Below are 17606 nucleotides of genomic sequence, written 5' to 3'. Positions count from 1 at the left end.
AGCTGTGGAACTGAATTGTGCAGGTTCAACCCCAGCTCCCTCTGTGCAGCAATCACTGGTGAGCAGGTGTCTGCAATAACGGTGACAGCCCCTGTGGTTAGAGATGTCTCATGAAATCTTTGAGGGGAGCAGTGAAAGTAGGAAGAGAGACAGCTACGGGTGGCTGAGGGTGTGCATACACATTCGGCATGTGAGTACATGAAAAGGAGTATAGGAAGGTGAAATAATTCCAGAGCCATCCACTCCATACATTCTGCCTAAACAATAGATGAAGAGTTGCATGGCATTAAATCCTACAGATTAACCAGCCTGTCTGACCTCAGATTGGCTACATCTGATTATCGCAGCTGCAGGACACCTGCTTTTTGCAGTGCCACTGATTTCCCTGTGTGTCCCCATCAGAAAAGCCTGATACATGATGCATGTCTGTGTGTGTTGCAGTGCTGGAGTGGGACGAACAGGAACCTTCATAGCCCTGGATCGGCTCTTACAGCACATCCGTGATCATGAGTTCGTAGATATATTGGGCCTGGTGTCTGACATGCGGTCCTACAGAATGTCCATGGTGCAGACAGAGGTAGGATCTGTTCCCTTCATCGTTGTGAATGTATCATCATTGCATGGACATGTATGTGTATTTCATATGTCTCTGTAGCATGTTCATATCCAATGACTGTTGTTCCCCCTGAACACTTGACAAAATAGCTATGAATAGATACAATTAGGTTTTCATCTTCATTGTAATATTGTCATGTTATTAATCTGCTGCATAGGTGGGTCTGATAATATATCTACAAGCTCACTGATATCTTCCAGAGGTGATGAGTTATTCTCACCTTCTGTAAAATTAATATGCAAAAACTGCATTAGAAGAGATTAACATATGAAATTTTCAAACCATTTTGAAAAGAATTGGGCTTGCTGAGGGGATTAATGGCTCATGAAATGATATCAGTATCAGACAGCCAGTCACGCTTGTTCAAGAGGGTATCATCTGGCCAAGCATAGGAACTCAGTTATGCAATGGTAATGCAAATAACAAGCAAAACGGACAAAAGGATTGTGAGTCTGCCAGACACCCTCCTTGCCCCTCTCCCTGCCCAAATATCTACTTTTCTTTTTCTGTTTTTAAGGCAAATGTCAGGAGAACACTCCTATTGTCAGAATATATAATGGAAAAAAAAAATAATCACAAACTCCAAAGCAGAAGGTTCTATACACCTGAAACCTTCCAAGGTCCTCTACTAGTGATGGAAAGATTTCATGCCTGTTGTACTCTTCACTGGTTAGACACAGTATAAACTGACAACCTCCATACAGTTGGAAGTGCCACCATCCCCGTTTGCAGGCTAGGTCTGGCAGATAATTTGTTGCCAAGGATTGTTGAACCCAGAGCAAAGCAAAGAACACTTAGCAGGGAGAGCAGAGGAGAAGGAAAACCTGCAGTGATGACAACTAGCATCTAGAAATGAAAAAAGCTCATCATTCTCAGGCCATTCTGGATCAATCCTATCAAACTGCCACTTTTCATTACAATTCACTATATTAATCCAAAGGCAGATCTTTATGTAAACACCAGAGAAACAAATCCTGGTGGTTGATTTCAGCTGCAACTATGTTACCCCTCAGAGGTGATATGGTTTTTATTTATTTATTTTAATGTACAAAATCATTGCCTGCCAGGGCTGATGTCAAGGGCTGGGCTTTGGCTGTTACTGAGCTCCTGCTGCTCCAGGCAGTGGCCAAGCCTGGCCACAGAGGTCACTAGGTGGCAATGGCACTCGGGCATAGAAGAGGCTTTCCTTACAAAACCTGAAACCACACACAGCTCACCTGGGTTCACGTTGCCTCGTACACTGGAAACTTGGCAGTGTCTCACTAAGCAGCTTAAAAAAACAAATGGCACAGGCCCACAAAGGGGGTTAGACTGGAGAGTATCCTGAACTGAAACCAGTTGCTCCAAATTAGTGGGTGTGAGGAAATTCAGACATTTCTGTGGTCTGAACCATGCTTCAGAGTCGAGTCATATTGATCAGCAGACCACTGGGGACTGGGGCTGAAAGCCAGACTCGGGTTTTGGGACAGTTGTTTTTGCTTGAGATCCACTTGCTCCCTGTGCCTAGTGCACATAAAGCTTAGTGTAAGGAGTCATCAGGGTTTGCCTTCTCTCTCTCTGACATCTAGAAGTCAGTCAGTCAGTCATCAGTTAAGGTTATTCCAAATCGAATTACAGTGTTTAATCTGTATGATAATAATGCTTGGAAAATCCAGCCCATAACCAAAACCAAAGAAGATAACCACAGTCTTGTTGCAGAAAAACCTGTCCACAAATATAATAGTGCATGTGATTGACCTGACTGACTTACAGTGTCATTTGCACAGAGGTTGATAAATTCCCAAATGATTAACAACTAACTGCTCTGTGAACAAAATCAGGTTTCAGATTTTTATTGGTAAAGAAGTCAAGCACGAAGGAACAGGATGCTCATTAAAAGATTTCAGGTGCATATGGGGCATGGATGCAATTTGTTGCACATAAAGCAATGGGGTGTACCTTTCTGGGAATTAATTAATTTTCAGGCAATATAAAGTAGACCCACTTAGGCTCAGATCCAACAGAACTATTCCATTCCATTCTGTTGTATTGTTGTATTCTATTCTATTCTATTCTGTAGTATTCCATTCTTTTCCCTTTTCTTTTCCCTTCCATTCTATTGTATTCTTCTGTTGTATTCTATTCCATTCCATTGTATTCTGTTGTATTCTATTCTATTCCGTTGTATTCTATCGTATTCTATTCTATTGTATTCTATTCCGTTCTGTTGTGTTGTATTCTATTCTATTTTATTCTATTCCGCTCCATTCCATTCTATTCCATTCTATTATCTTCTGTGGTGTTGTATTCTATTCCATTCCGTAGTATTCTGATCTATTCCTTTCCATTCTGTTGTATTCTATTCTATTGTATTCTGTTGTATTCTATTTCATTCTGATATATTATTCTATTCTATTCTGTTCCATTTCATTGTATTTTGTTTTATTCCATTCTATTCTATTCTGTTCTGTTGTGTTGTATTCAATTCTATTTTATTCCATTCTGCTCCATTCTTTTGTTTCTATTCTATTCCATTCCATTCTATTCTGTTCCGTGGTGGTCTGTTCCATTCTGTTGTATGCTATGCTGTTCTATTGTCTTCTGTTCTTTGGTATTCTATTCCATTCCATTGTATTCTGTTCTATTCTATGGTATTCCATTCTATTCTGTTGTAATCTGTTCTGTTCTATTCCATTCCACTGTATTCTATTCTATTCCGTTCTTTTCTATTCTGTTGTATTGTCGTATTCTACTCCATTCCATTCTGTGGTATTCTATTCTATTCTCAGCATTCAGGTTACTAATAAGTGATTGTGATGCTGGGGCAGCTCAGGTGGATTTCATGCCTTCCCAGCTGCTATTTATCTGTAACAATTGTGGGCTATTATTTTGGCAGCTGACAACTCACTGTACATTCTGAGGGTCTGAGGAGGGAGAGACAGAGAAGCTGTGCAGGCTGTCAATGTGAACTATCAAACTGTTTCACTGTTTGGATTTTTGTCATGCTTTCTGAGGTGCAAAAATGCCCACTCATTTGGTCTTTCTTCCAGGAACAATACATTTTTATTCACCAGTGTGTGCAACTGATGTGGCAAAAGAAGAAGCAGCAGTTCTGCATCAGTGATGTCATATATGAGAATGTCAGCAAGTCCTAGTTCAGAGTCACAGGTGGTAAGTCAGGCAAGCCCAGCCCTGCGCCATGCCCACAGCCTTGTGTCCCAGCAGCTGTGCAGCAGCAACCAGCATCACGGGTGTTTGCTCCAGGAGCTTTGCTGGCAGTTTGGAGCTTTCCAGGCCTCATCCCCCGCTGAGCTGATGTTCACATGAAAAGCGCGAGGAAAATACCTCTAACCTCTTGCAGTAAATAATCCGCTATACTTTCCACAGCACTGTAAGAGTATATTGGCTTACTCATTGTTCCAAGAAAAAGAGAATTGGGAACTCCTGAGTGAGCCATCTAACTATTCCCTGCCACTTATCCTAACACTCCTTACAAAGCTTAAAGGATGGGAGGACTTCAATATCTTCAAGTCATTCTCAAGTCACTTACCAACTCCCAGGTCACCAAGGCCAGCAGAGGATGCTCTGCCAACACTGTTCGTGTGGCAACAGATCCTGCTGGAGGGCAAGATGGAAACCAGAAAGATCTGACATGAAACACTGGAGAATTTTTTTCATAAATCTAGAGCCAGGGAACAAGGAGGGTGTCTCAAACTGGTACTACCATTAGCACAACCAAAGCAACCATCTTGCCTTTCCCCTGCACGCCAGTACCTGAATTGTTGCATGCAACCAGCCCAGCCCAGCCCCGTCCCCAGCTACAGAGTAAAACACACAGCTCTGACCTACTGTCATGATTTAATCCCAACAGGCAACTCAGCACCACGCAGCCGCTCACTCACTTCCCACCACCCAGTGGGATAGGGGAGAGAATCAGAAAAAAGTAAAACTCGTGGATTGAGATAAAGACAGTTTAACAGAACAGAAAGGAAGAAACTAATAATGATAACACTAATAAAATGACAATAATAATAAAAGGATTGGAATATACAAAACAAGTGATGCACAGTGCAATTGCTCACCACTTGCCAACTGATGCCCGGTTAGTTCCCGAGCAGCAATCCCCCCAGGCCAGCTCCCCCCAGTTTATATACTGGACATGACGTCCCATGGTATGGAATACGCCTTTGGCCAGTTTGGGTCAGCTGTCCTGGCTGCGTCCCCTCTGAGTTTCTTGTGCCCCTCCAGCCTTCTTGCTGGCTGGGCATAAGTAGCTGAAAAATCCTTGACTTAGTGTAAACACGATTTAGCAACAACTGAAAACATCAGTGTGTTATCAACATTCTTCTCATACTGAACCCAAAGCATAGCACTATACCAGCTTCTAGAAAGAAAATTAACTCCATCCCAGCTGAAACCAGGACAGTATCCTACCCTTATTCTATACCATTTATGTCACTCTCAGGTCCCATACTTTTCAATACATCCTAATCAATCACCATCACCTTTTCCATCCTTTGAGAGATACATATATGTATACACGTACAGAGATATCATTCCCTTAGTCTATGGGCTATAAAATGTTTGTTGAATTCATTTAGTCCCTGACTTTGGGCTCCATCTATCATACCAGTCTTTCTGGGCAGGAGGGATGGCACGAAGTCCACTCAGTCAGCAGAGCAGGCTCGGGCTTCAGTACAGTGTGGCGAGCGGGTGACAGTGGGCGCAGCAGGAGGATGGTGTGCAATGTTGGATTGTTGCATGCTGTGGTCTGGTTCCATCACTATTGCGCTTCACTCAGTTTTATCAAAGTTTGTTCTTGCTTGATCTAAGTGATTCTTACTGTAATACCATTGATATGACATATAACAATTATAGTAATGATAACATACAGTGGCAGGATTATATAGCAACTAACATGACACAATTTAATTAATTGGCTATTCTCACCTAAAATCAAATCCCCTTGAGGCACACATCGGACCTCCCCATCCTTTCACATCACTTACCAAGTGCACCCAGACCCTTGAGCAAAAGCAATCCCCTGAATGAGTTTGCCTTTACCTGAGGCAGGAGGAACCCAGACTGTCTTCCCTAACATAATTTTTATGTGCACTACAGAGACTTTATCCCCTTCTATAGTATGTAAAAGTTCTGATTGGGCAGGGCCTCCCTGAGTGGCAGATCCTCTGCTGTTGACTAACCAGGTGGCTTTTGCTAAATGTGTATCCCAATGTTTGAAGGTTCCACCCCCCATTGCTCTCAATGTAGTCTTTAATAGTCCATTGTAACATTCTATTTTCCCGGAGGCTGGTGCGTGATAGGGGATGTGATATACCCACTCAATGCCATGCTCTTTGGCCCAAGTGTCTATGAGGTTGTTTCGGAATTGAGTCCCGTTGTCTGACTTGATTCTTTCTGGGCTGCCGTGTCACCATGAAACTTGCTCTTCGAGGCCCAGGATAGTGTTCCGTATAGTGGCATGGGACACAGGATATGTTTCCAGCCATCCAGTGGTTGTCACCACCATTGTAAGCACATGGCACTTGCCTTGGCGGGTTTGTGGGAGTGTGATATAGTACCTGCCAGGCCTCCCCATATTTATATTTCATCCATCGCCCTCCATACCACAGGGGTTTTAGCCGCTTGGCTTGCTTAATTGCAGCACAGGTTTCAGATTCATGGATAACCTGCGTGACAATGTCCATGGTCAAGTCCACCCCTCAATCATGAGCCCATTTATATGTTGCATCTCTTCCCTGATGGCCTGAGGCATCATGGGCCCACCGAGCCATAAATAATTCACCCTTATATTGCCAGTCAGGATCCACCTGCTGGTTGTATTGGTGTTCTTCAATGGCCCAACTCTTGGCTATGTGAACATCTACATGATGTACTTTTACAACCAGGACACAGTATCTTGCCACAGTGCAGCAGCCCAAATGGGTTTTCCTCTTCAAATTTTTCAAAATTCTCAAATGCTATTGTAATTAGACTGAAGGAGAAGGGAAAGGGGAAGAAAGATGTCTCGCCCATAGACTGGGTCTCCAAGGAGGAAAGGTAAACAGTGTAATTATTAATAATTTCCCACAGATGGCTCCCAAAGTATAGAGGTGACAACAATGCTGAGTGCAAATACCGGATTAGTCCCACAAACCATAATTTTATCATACCATAAGCCAATATTACACAATACATCAAAGCAAAAACCTTAATCTACTTCCCACAGATGATAAGCAGCAGCACAGGGACTATACACAGCAAGCAAAGCGATATGTAACAGAACTCTAAAAACAAGCGCTACAACTCTAAAAGCCAATAAATCAATATTGTGACCAGCGACTATTAAACTAATACAATGAATGCTTGTCACAAATTTAACATGCTCTGGTCAGATCTATTATCTCAACCCTTTGTGCCCCACGTTGGACACCAAAATGGACTGTCATGGTTTAACCCCAGCCAGCAACTCAGCACCACGCAGCCGCTCACTCACTTCCCACCACCCAGTGGGATGGGGGAGAGAATCAGAAAAAAGTAAAAGTCATGGACTGAGATAAAGACAGTTTAACAGAACAGAAAGGAAGAAACTAATAATGATAATAATAACAATAATAAAATGACAATAATAATAAAAGGATTGGAATATACAAAACAAGTGATGCACAGTGCAATTGCTCACCACCCGCTGACCGGTGCCCAGTTCCCGAGCAGCAATGCCCCCTGGTCAACTCCCCCCAGTTTATATACTGGGCATGATGTCACATGGTATGGAATACCCCGTTGGCCAGTTTGGGTCAGGTGCCCTGGCTGCGTCCCCTCCCAACTTCTTGTGCCCCTCCAGCCTTCGTGCTGGCTGGGCATGAGAAACCGAAACATCCTTGACTTCATACAAACACTACTGAGCAACAACTGAAAACATCAGAGTGTTATCAACATTCTTCTCATACTGAACCCAGAAAATAACAATATACCAGCTACTAGAAAGAAAATTAACTCTATCCCAGCCAAAACCAGGACACCTACCAAGAGGTTTGCTGATGGGGACAAGCTGTGAGGATGTACATCAATGCTGTTTAAGCTAATGAGCTTTAATTCATTAGGTGGCAGTAATAACCCAGCCATAACCTTAATATTTGCTTTTGGGTGAAGCAGGAAGCTACAGCCTTTCAACACAAACTGGCTTCTCAAATAACTGCTGGAGAGCTGGGCTGTGGGCACCAACACCAGCCATCTCTGCTGAGTGTCTGTGGTGTTGCACATGCACCTTTATTAGCTTCTGTGTATGTCATTCCTCTGCCTGTAAAATGAACTCCAATTTGCCTCACTTTTCCTAATGTTTGAGTAGTTTACTGTCTAATCTGAGTCCCAGAGCCCAGCTGCTTGTACTGGTGGGCTGCAGTCCCAGCCTGTATCCATGGCTGGCAAAAATAAAAAAGGAAATAAATACAGTTCTTAGCATTTATTTCTAAATCATTCTGTGTTCGGTTTCAGGTGAGACCATGAAGCACACCCATCTTCCCTTGCTTCTGATTTTTTTTCTTTTGATGGTTTGAATGGCCAGTTATTCTGCCACGAGAGACCGCTGCTTTGCAGTACACGGACAATGAAAGAAAGAAACTTTTAACTTTCTGAAGCACTGGGGAGACAAAGCCTTAACGAGCCTGCGGTGTCTTTTGAACTGTTTAATTTCTGGACATTTTTTTAGAATACTGGACCAAATTCAACTAAACAACATGAAGGAAAAGACACTATACGTGCATAAAATAGATTGCTCCAGAGTGATGAGTTCTTGTTCAGTACTTTTGGTTAATTTTTTTTAATTATTTTTTGTTTTCTGTGCAGGTTGGGCTTAAGGTTAAAGTAAGTGCAATATTTTTTTAATGGTTGACTGAAGAGCTTTCTTCATGTGTCACTGGTCTGTGCTAATGTCTATAGAAGAGCAGGCATTGTTAGTATCTAATAATACCTCATTAGTAAATAGCGAGGCATGAACATACATGAAGAAATCTGGAGATTGTGAAGAGAAAAGGGGGTGGGAGGGTGGAAGGGTTTGCTGGGTACATGGATTTGACTGTTTCCTACAGCACTGATGTACGTGGGGTCTGGGGGGAGCACAAGACCCAAGGAACAGACTGACAAGCAGAAATCCAAACCATGAAGCCTGAAGCTGAAGCAGGCAGCCAACACTGAGAGATAGGGTGGGTTCGGTTCTTGACTGTGCTACTACTAATTAAGCAGAGGGATTGCTCTTTTTGCCAACCTTTTCAGTAAAGCCACCGATCAGGCTCCTATTTTAGATTAATCTAATCAAAGGGCAGCTGAATTTCAAGCTGGGATATCTTAGACTCCATTACTATAGCATTTAACTGTCCGAGCAGTCTATGGTGCCTATACCCCTCATTTGTTTATTATTTTTAAAAAGTATTAACCCCATGTAAAAACATGAAGCTGATTCAGGTGGGGGGGGGGGCAGGCACAGGGCAGAAGGATTAAAAAAAAAAAAAAGTGCTTTAACAGATGTAACTATTTCTCCAAGCCAGGAATTCATAATGCTACAAACCCAAGGTTTTGGCATGTGAAGGGCTGGTTATTGCTTTATTGCTACGAGGCTGCCAAAGCGTTGGTATGGATTCCTGCAGGGGCTTCGGGGTCAGGGCTGGGGGGTCTTTTCTTTTTTGCTGTCAGTTTCAGTTCTAGTCAGAGTAATTAGCTATATATATATATTATTTTTTTGTCTTTGTATAATTCTGGTACATCATTGTGTATTGTGACATGGATGCTATCAGAATGGATGTTGACGGCATTTTTGTAACCTGTTGCTTTGTGTCACCTCATTGGAAGTTAGCAGCAATGGTACTCAATGTAAACAAAACAAACTTGAACTGAAAGTAAACACACTGGATTGCTTACCTGTGAAGAAGTCACTATCAGCAAAACAGCAAACGCACCCGCATATGCTTTTTATTTGCTCCGCGGCCTGCTATCGCCTGTCAGGGTATCAGGGTGTAGTTTGGTAGCTCAGCTACTTCCAGGAGCCTGGTAACCTCCTTCAGATGATATTTGATTTTCTTCTTCCAAGGAGTTATTCCACTAGCAGGTAAATAGGTGTATATTCCTTTAATATCTACTTCGTCATCCTATTGGTTACAATGGAAAACTCCCTTCAAAGTATCCCATCTATATTATGCAAAACTGCATAGACTTAACATAATCCCCCCCAATAAAACAGGTCCTTGTGAAGGGTACTGAAGAAACTGGACTCTACCTCTGATTATTAAATGGGTATGATATGAATTGCACAGCCCTCCTCTTTCCGTGCATCTAATACTGTTTCTGCTAAGCCCAGTCTTAAAGCAGAGGTGGTATTTCTCTAAATAAGATGCACAGAGGTCAGCGCAAAAGGGCAGAGAGCCCTGCCTTCAGGGAACAGATTGCTAACAAGAAAGGCTTCAGTGGTAGATGTTTCTCTCTCATTTCACCAGTGCGCCTCAGCTAGAGGGCTTGCCATTTCAGTAGGAACAGCAAAGATTTGTCTGGCCTAATCTGAACAGAAGACAGAATTATAAATGAGCATTTGACCATTCAGACCTTGTCTTCATGCTTTTTAAAAAAAAAAAAATTCAGAGTTTCATTATATGTTTACTCAGAAAATATATTCACATCCCTCTACAGCACTAGCCAGGGGAAAAAAACCCAAACAGAACAACAAACCACAACTGTTCTTGCTTTCTCATCTACTGCCTCCTCCCTCCTGCTGGCCATTTCCGATCAAGTCTACATTTATTCTGTACCATAGACCAGAGTAAGCAGGTTACTTTTAAAACATTCACGTGCACACAAAATACCACAGTGTGAGTTGGCTGTAACAGAAGCTTGGCTGAATGTGACAGGGTACAAGATTGCTGCAAAGATGCCAAAATCACATTGTTGCAAACAATACTGCCTGAATAGCCTGAATTTACTAGACAGTTTCTGAATGCATGTCAAAAAATTATTCCATTTGCACAGTAACGGGTGGGGGTTTTTTTGCTTTAATAGCTACTTAATCACAAAATCAATTACAATGAAAACTCCTTCAGAAAAATACCTTTTCCTACCCCATATAGTATGTAAAACTGCATAACTGGGTGTGTTGGAATACTGGCAGTGGAAACCACCTCTCCCAGAGTTCAAGACACAAGTAAAGCAAGGAAATAGTCTGGGAGACACTGTGGCTCAGAAGGCTCATGCAGAGCCTTTTACCCTGAATCGACATGTCACACTTTTGGTTTTACCTTGTCACGCTCCTTGAAAGCAAGTCCAAAAGAGCAATGTTTTGGGACTCGTGCTGCATGTTGATATGGTTTCCAGCATCTGTCAAAATAAAACTCTCAAGTCATTGCAGCTGCAAAGCTGTCTGAAGATTCAGGTTTTGTAATAGTTTTTTTTTAATTATGGGTTTCATGCCTATAGTTCTGCTGACACCATAGATGCTCTATATTCATCTGCTGCTCTTACAGCATCTACTGACCCAGATGTATGTAAAAGCAGCTCTGCACAGTGAGCGACCATTAACTGAAACCAGGGCAGGTTTTCTCCTTGTTGCCTCATGCTGTGCATGCTGCCATGGAAGGAACAAGTAAACCTAAGGACATGTTTTAGAAGACCTAAGAAGTTTTTAGATCCACGTGTGAAAATGTTCTCTCCTAGCATGCCATGTGCAGTGAGCCCTGACATACTTGGCTCTTCAGAACCGTTTCCTTCCATCCTCACATAAGGATTAAGAACAGGTTGAGAAGCCTTACTTGTGCTTTACTTCATTTTACAGGGTTTTTTCCTGTGCCTAAAAGACAACAAAGTTGCCCCTTGTCAAATATCCATCATCATAATCTTAAGCACCAAAATGGCCTTTCCTTCCCTTAGTGCATTAAGCACAGAGTCACACCACCTCCTTCCCACTTCTACCTTTTTAAAGGGCTTGTGTGAAAACACTAGTTTCATTCAGGCAGGCAAAGGCTGTTGCTTTCAGCCATTTCTTGTGAGAGGATGACATTGTTAGTGCTGTTGACATGGATGGGATGGGAGCAGGGGGCTTTGAGCTTTGCTGCTGCTGTGATGGGCAGCAGTGGTGGCTAGGAAGCACCTAGGAAGTCTCCCTATTTTCCTTCATCTCCTCTTTTATTCTACAAGTATTACCAAGAAGTAGAAGCACAGACTAATATCCCGATACTGGTTTTGGTCTGGGTGTTGAGGAAGTAGTAAAAGGCCAAAGTTGCAACCTAAGCATGTAACCACAGAGAAACTGAAAAAAGATACTGGAGAGCCGAAGGCAGTTAAATAGGTACTTAGCAAAAATAAGGCCACAGTAAAAATCCAACATGTTTGTGAAATATTTAAACACAAAACCCAATGCACACTTACAAAGTCCCTCATTTTGCACTTCCCATACATAACACCGTTGCTTGTATGCAAAGGTAGGAGGCTGAGCACAGAAATATTCCCTCAAATACTCTTGATCTATCAGACTCAATCTTTAGACAGCGATGTTTGTTTCATGTTTTAGACACTACACAGACTCAACAGTTGAGGAAAAAACATCATAGAAAAACTGGGCTCCTATAAAATGGTAGCTTGGCCAGAAACATGGGTTCCCATTCATAATCATGTTTCCCTTACGCATGATATGCAGCCCAGCAAAATGAGTGGAGATACACGCTTGAACAAGGATCTGGTGTTCAAGCTGTAGCTTGCTTCTGTGTGTGTCCAAAAAACCTGAAAACTCAAAATGTCTTCACTTCCCACAATAAAAATAAAATAAAAATTCTGATAGTTACATGTTTCCTAATCAGAAGGACTTAATCCACATCATACAGTTATTCATGGATTTCTATTTGTTCCCTTAGTTAAATTAGCAAAGTACTGATGTTACTGTCCAGCAAAGCACTTCCAGGGACACTTTCAGAGTTTCACAAACACTGATGAATACAAAGTCACTGGGAGCTCTGCACATTTCAGAATATCGTATCATTTTGGATATCTACTCCCCCATAAACCACTGATTTCTGCACACATCCATAATGTGGAAGTCTGCACTTATTTCCCAGCCCTGCTCAAAACACCAACTTTTATATAGCACAATGCTTTGAGCAATAAAAGTATGTATAAAAATCTCACTTATAGATCACAATTTGTCAGAGCAAAGCACTGTTTAACATTTGAATTGCTAGATGGTAAGTAAACTGTTCCATGCATCAATATTGGTTAGAAGTGTTCTTTCTGAATTAAATGTGAGGTTTCACAGTGGTTTTCTCTCCCCATGGCATCCCAAGGGAACAAGCAGACTAAAGGAGTGGGAAGAATTGCCTTGCTGATGTGAAAAGGTATGTGCTTAGAAAGCATAAAACTGCTGAGTGAACATAGGCTGCTAAAACTCCCTCCACCCGGTTAAAAAGGCACTCGATGGCAGCAAAATAGCAAAGTAGTTCCTATGTTATCAAACACGACTCCTTTTTCGACATATAATAAGGCACTTTTCTGACATTTAAAAAACCTGTTTTGTTTCCCTTTCAAAGACACTGTTCACATATCACATCTTTCTAAAATATTAGTGTAAAAAAAAAAATAATCCTCACAGCTCATAATCCTAAAGCAAACATTGAATGAAACATCACATTTTACCACTGTTTCCGTTTAAGACACTGCAAATTTCAAAGAAAACATTTTATTTTCATTTGAGGAACGCCAAATGAGATCCCCTTTTGATTTCTCATAACTGCCAACAAGCTTAAAATTCAAAAACTGCGCAGCAGAGGGGTGAAGCTCCCTGCAGTGCTTTAAACCATCAAGGAAATTCCAGCAAAAAGAGAAATATCTGCCTTAATGGCATTCAGATTTCACAGACCGTAACACAGAAATCATAAAGTCTAGTTCAGCAAAGTTAAAAGGTAAAATACAACTCGAGTTGTACTGTATTAAGTCATCAGTAGTTAATTTAAAAACTATGAAGAAACACAGAAACAAACCAACCAACCAACCCCCAAACCCCAAAATTATTCTGCTTATCCCTCAAGTATCTGGAAGGGGTCTCCTGTTTTCCTCCCATCTCCAAAGATGCCTCTGAGCACACTGACCACATTCAAACTTGTCTGGCTCTTTCTATATAACTTAACAGCTACACAGAAAGCCAGCTTCCAAAAAACAGTTGTGAAGGCACCTCTTTTCTCTCGGAGATGAAACATGGGTGCTTCCTCCAAGACCTCCGCATGCCAAACTCCACAAAGTCTGAAAAGTCTCAGAGCTGATGCCTCCTTCTGGGCAAAAGCAAACCCTATGCTGAATGCTAGAATAAGCTTGCAGAGAATATGAGTATCGGCTTGATATTTTGGTAACAGGGGAATAGAGGTGCAGGTAACCACCACAAGGCCTTTTATGGAATCAGACACACTTTCCATGAGAAAAGACAGTGACCCTTATTTTTAAATATGAGTTTCAAAGACCTTTTTAGAAATTTCCTGCTCCTGGTACTTACAAGTAACGAAGCATCTATGTAAGAGTAGCTTCAGATCTTCCTTTATTTTCTTAGTCATTCACCACCCAGGGTAGGGGACTTTGCTGTACAGTGAAAACTCTTCAGGCTAGGTATGGACGCTTACTAGAGAGGGTGGGGAAGAAGAAATTGTAAATGTGTACCAGCGAATACATCAAGCCTTTGGAGGTCTGGGCTTGACCTTTAACGAGAGGACAAGCAGTGAGACAGACCATTTTCCCCCCTAAAGCTATGTATACAGGTTGAATGGATACAGTTACCATGCAGGTGTGCTGGTTCAAATGCTTCCTATAGGGAGAAAGCAATCAAAAATCATCGTTTCTTTCAACTGGGTAAGACAAGAATCCATTTCTTAGTGATAGCTATGGCAGCTGGAGTCTTCAGTTTGGGATTTGTCACTTCTTGACCCATTTCTGGATAAGACTACATTTAAATGACAAGTGTAGAACCTACGTACTTTTCACAGGCATAGAGAATATACATGAAATGTAAAAATATACATGGACACATAACCAATGCACAGAAGATGTATTTGTAAGGACATTTACAATAAATGGCACTAAACACTTCTATTAAGTTTTTAATTTTTTTTTTTTTTTTATGAAAAACAAATAGGATTCTTTTTTCCCTTGTATGCAGAGGAAGAGCAAACTAATGGCAAAAATCAAGAACACTTTCTTATTTCAATACCATCTTTGTAGCCACAAAGATACAACTATTTAACAGACAAGAAATACTGTTTATTGCAGACTTTAAGCTGATTCATGTGAAAAAGGCACTATGAAACTTAATCAAACTAGATGATTAAATTTGTCTAAATTAAGTGATATTATATATTATATATAATACATATATCATATATAAAATCACACAGCCATGTGAAATAACAGAACATTTTGTGACAAAAATCATTGCATCTTCAAAAATAATATTTGCTGGAAGGGATGTTTCCTTTTCTCCCCCTTTTACCTCCAGGAATCCACTTTTCCAAAAGATTACATTTATAAAGGAACAATAGCTTTTTAGATAAGGAAAAACTCACATCTGGGATCAACACACAGAGAAGTCTAGATTATACACTGTTCTTTTGATGGGTTAAGTTACAGACAAAAAACTGCAAGTATATTAAAAAAAAAAAATACTGCGAATTGTTTCAAGGCTACCTACAGCAGATCTGATCACCCCTTTGAGCCGAGTTGTGTTAATATTTTCTAGTTATTCCTTCTTGTGCAATATTATAGTTCATTACGAGTGAAGTATTGATAAAATCAATGTACAGAGTATTATTTTGCTATAAACAGCATCATTATTAATAAAACATCTTGGGAGTGATGCAAGAAGGATTCAGTCTATGTTGGGCTGCTGTTCACGCTCTAAACAGTTTCTCTCTGATTGCTGGCATCAATGACTTCAGTAAACATCCTGCAGCCGAATGCATGACAAGACAGACTGAGCCAAAAAGACATAATTGCACACTACAGCAAGAGATGGGATTCAGAATCTTGTTATTACTGAAAGGTTCAAATGCTTTTTTATTGCTGGCTCAGCTTCCCTCGGATGAATCACAAAGACATGTTCCAGTTTACCTGTCATGTTAATTCCATAAAGTCAGGACTCATCTTTGGGTGTAAATGAATCATGTGCCAATATTTTCACCTGTCAGGAACCTCCATTGAATTTCTCATCTGTACATTTTTAATGATGAGAAGCCAGCAGCAGGTACTTCTGTGGAGACTACTGTAAATTTTCTTTATGATGGCTAGTTATGTTTACAATATAGTAAGACATTCACCTTCACTGCTTCCTAAAGCAAAGCTGGATGGTATAATGCTATGGACAATAGAATTAAAGAAAAGAGGAAACACATTTAGTGGCTGCTTCCTTCATCAAAGGACTCCACACCTGAATCTGTGGCAGCTGCACTGATTTTTTCTTGTCGTCTTCTCATAATTTCTTGCAGTTCTGAACTACCACTGTTAGCCTACAAACAAATAAAAAAGAAAAAGAGTTTACTTGTGGGTTTGACATGTCATGAAGTTCCTCTGCCAGCATTTTATTAAGATAGGTGTTTGAACAACTTAAACCCACCTTGCAGCTCCAGAACTAAAAATGCACTAAGAATCTGGTTAAATAACATTTGGAATAGGAAAGTATTCACTAGTGTAAATATGGACCAGAAAAGAACCTCCAGAGCATTAAAAGCGTCAGCTTGGCTTTCAGCACTGCTTCTCTTCTTTAATTCTCATGCAAGCCCCTGGAAGTGTTGTATATTTATGGGAATATGGGGTGAAATATGGTGTCAGTAAAAGCTGGGTTAAAGCTCAACAAGTTTGTCAGGATTCCACCCTTGAGTACTTAAAAATCAGGGCAATCATATCTAGAAATGAAAGCACATAAACCCTTGGTGGTTTTAGATTTATGTAAACACAAAATTCATGCACGCACATGTGTTTGCACAGCCAAGGCCCAAGTAAGGATTCGGTCTCAGTATCTCACATTACACAATACACTGTCATGCATTTGCTGTTCAGAGACACAGGTTTCAAACTTTGAGCACAGTAATAAGAATTGAATCATATTACTGTATTAGCAACAGTGAAGTATTGTGAGGACAAGGCTTTATTTCACCTTTTAGGTTGAAAAATAGGTCTGCTGAGCTAGCTGCAAACAGATTGCTTTGACAACGTAAATGAAGTTATTAGCAAGGCCAGGACACATATCCACTAGAGCAGAACTTTCCAAAGTGTGCATGACTTTGAATAAAACTAGAGGATTATAAAGCAAGAGCCATATCCGCCACTGTGTTATTTGCCTATGACATGACCTTCCAAGCTTCAAAACTAGCTTCCAAAATAGCCTCTGAATAAGGAAACAGAAACTGTTTTTGAAATTTGTAAAACAAATTTCAGGGCTGTTAAGGGAAAAATCCTTCCACTGATTCTGAACTCTGAAAATTTCTCCCATTACATAAAATTTAATTTAGATTTATCCCATTACATCTATTACAATACATTACCTGATACCATTACCTGGCAGACAGGTTAGGTGTCCACAGGGAGGGAGGCTAGGATGCTTCTCCTAGGTAAATTACCATTGCTTTCTTCTCCCAGAGTGGAAGGGCAAAGCAGAGGACTTATAATTGACTCTCTGAAGGTGAGAGCGCAGTTTTATTTGTCTTAATTCACCTTGTCCTTGCCCACTTGGTTTCAGATACAGAGCAAGTGCAGCAGTCACCCATTACTGAAGTCACGCATGAAAAACATCAACAGATACCCAACAACGTGCTTTATCAGAGGTCATGTAGAAATATTTTTCTGAAAATGACTGAGCAGCCGAGGCTGAAACAGTTTACCTTCCTGATAACATCAGTAACATGACTGATGAGCTTGAAACGCTGCTCAACTAAACCAACTGCGATACATCATGTGACTTAGCACAACAGGCACATCCTACTCAGAGGCAGGGTACAGCGTAGCTAAGTAG

The 17606-nt window shown here is 40.9% G+C and overlaps 2 protein-coding genes across 8 annotated transcripts in view; one reads left to right on the top strand and one right to left on the bottom strand.

Moving 5' to 3' along the window:
- The window catches only part of PTPRO (protein tyrosine phosphatase receptor type O), a 161586-nt gene extending 152524 nt beyond the window's left edge, over window positions 1-9062 (top strand). The window contains 3 exon segments of the mRNA XM_052790357.1: window positions 442-577; window positions 3646-3766; window positions 8090-9062. Of these exon segments, the coding sequence (XP_052646317.1) occupies window positions 442-577; window positions 3646-3750 (241 nt within the window). The 3' untranslated portion in view covers window positions 3751-3766; window positions 8090-9062.
- A 5222-nt stretch (window positions 9063-14284) lies between these two features.
- EPS8 (epidermal growth factor receptor pathway substrate 8) overlaps window positions 14285-17606 on the bottom strand; it is a 141762-nt gene continuing 138440 nt past the window's right edge. For all 7 annotated transcript variants that reach the window (XM_052789795.1, XM_052789794.1, XM_052789799.1 and 4 more), the window contains one exon: window positions 14285-16104. In XM_052789795.1, coding sequence (XP_052645755.1) covers window positions 15991-16104 — 114 coding nt within the window. In that variant the 3' untranslated portion in view covers window positions 14285-15990. The remainder of the gene's footprint in view (window positions 16105-17606) is intronic.

This window comes from Harpia harpyja, chromosome 6 (assembly GCF_026419915.1).
Source record: "Harpia harpyja isolate bHarHar1 chromosome 6, bHarHar1 primary haplotype, whole genome shotgun sequence".
NCBI classification, from domain to species: domain Eukaryota; kingdom Metazoa; phylum Chordata; class Aves; order Accipitriformes; family Accipitridae; genus Harpia; species Harpia harpyja.
Note: the sequence above shows the minus strand (reverse complement) of the source record. Positions and strands in the feature narration are given on the sequence as shown.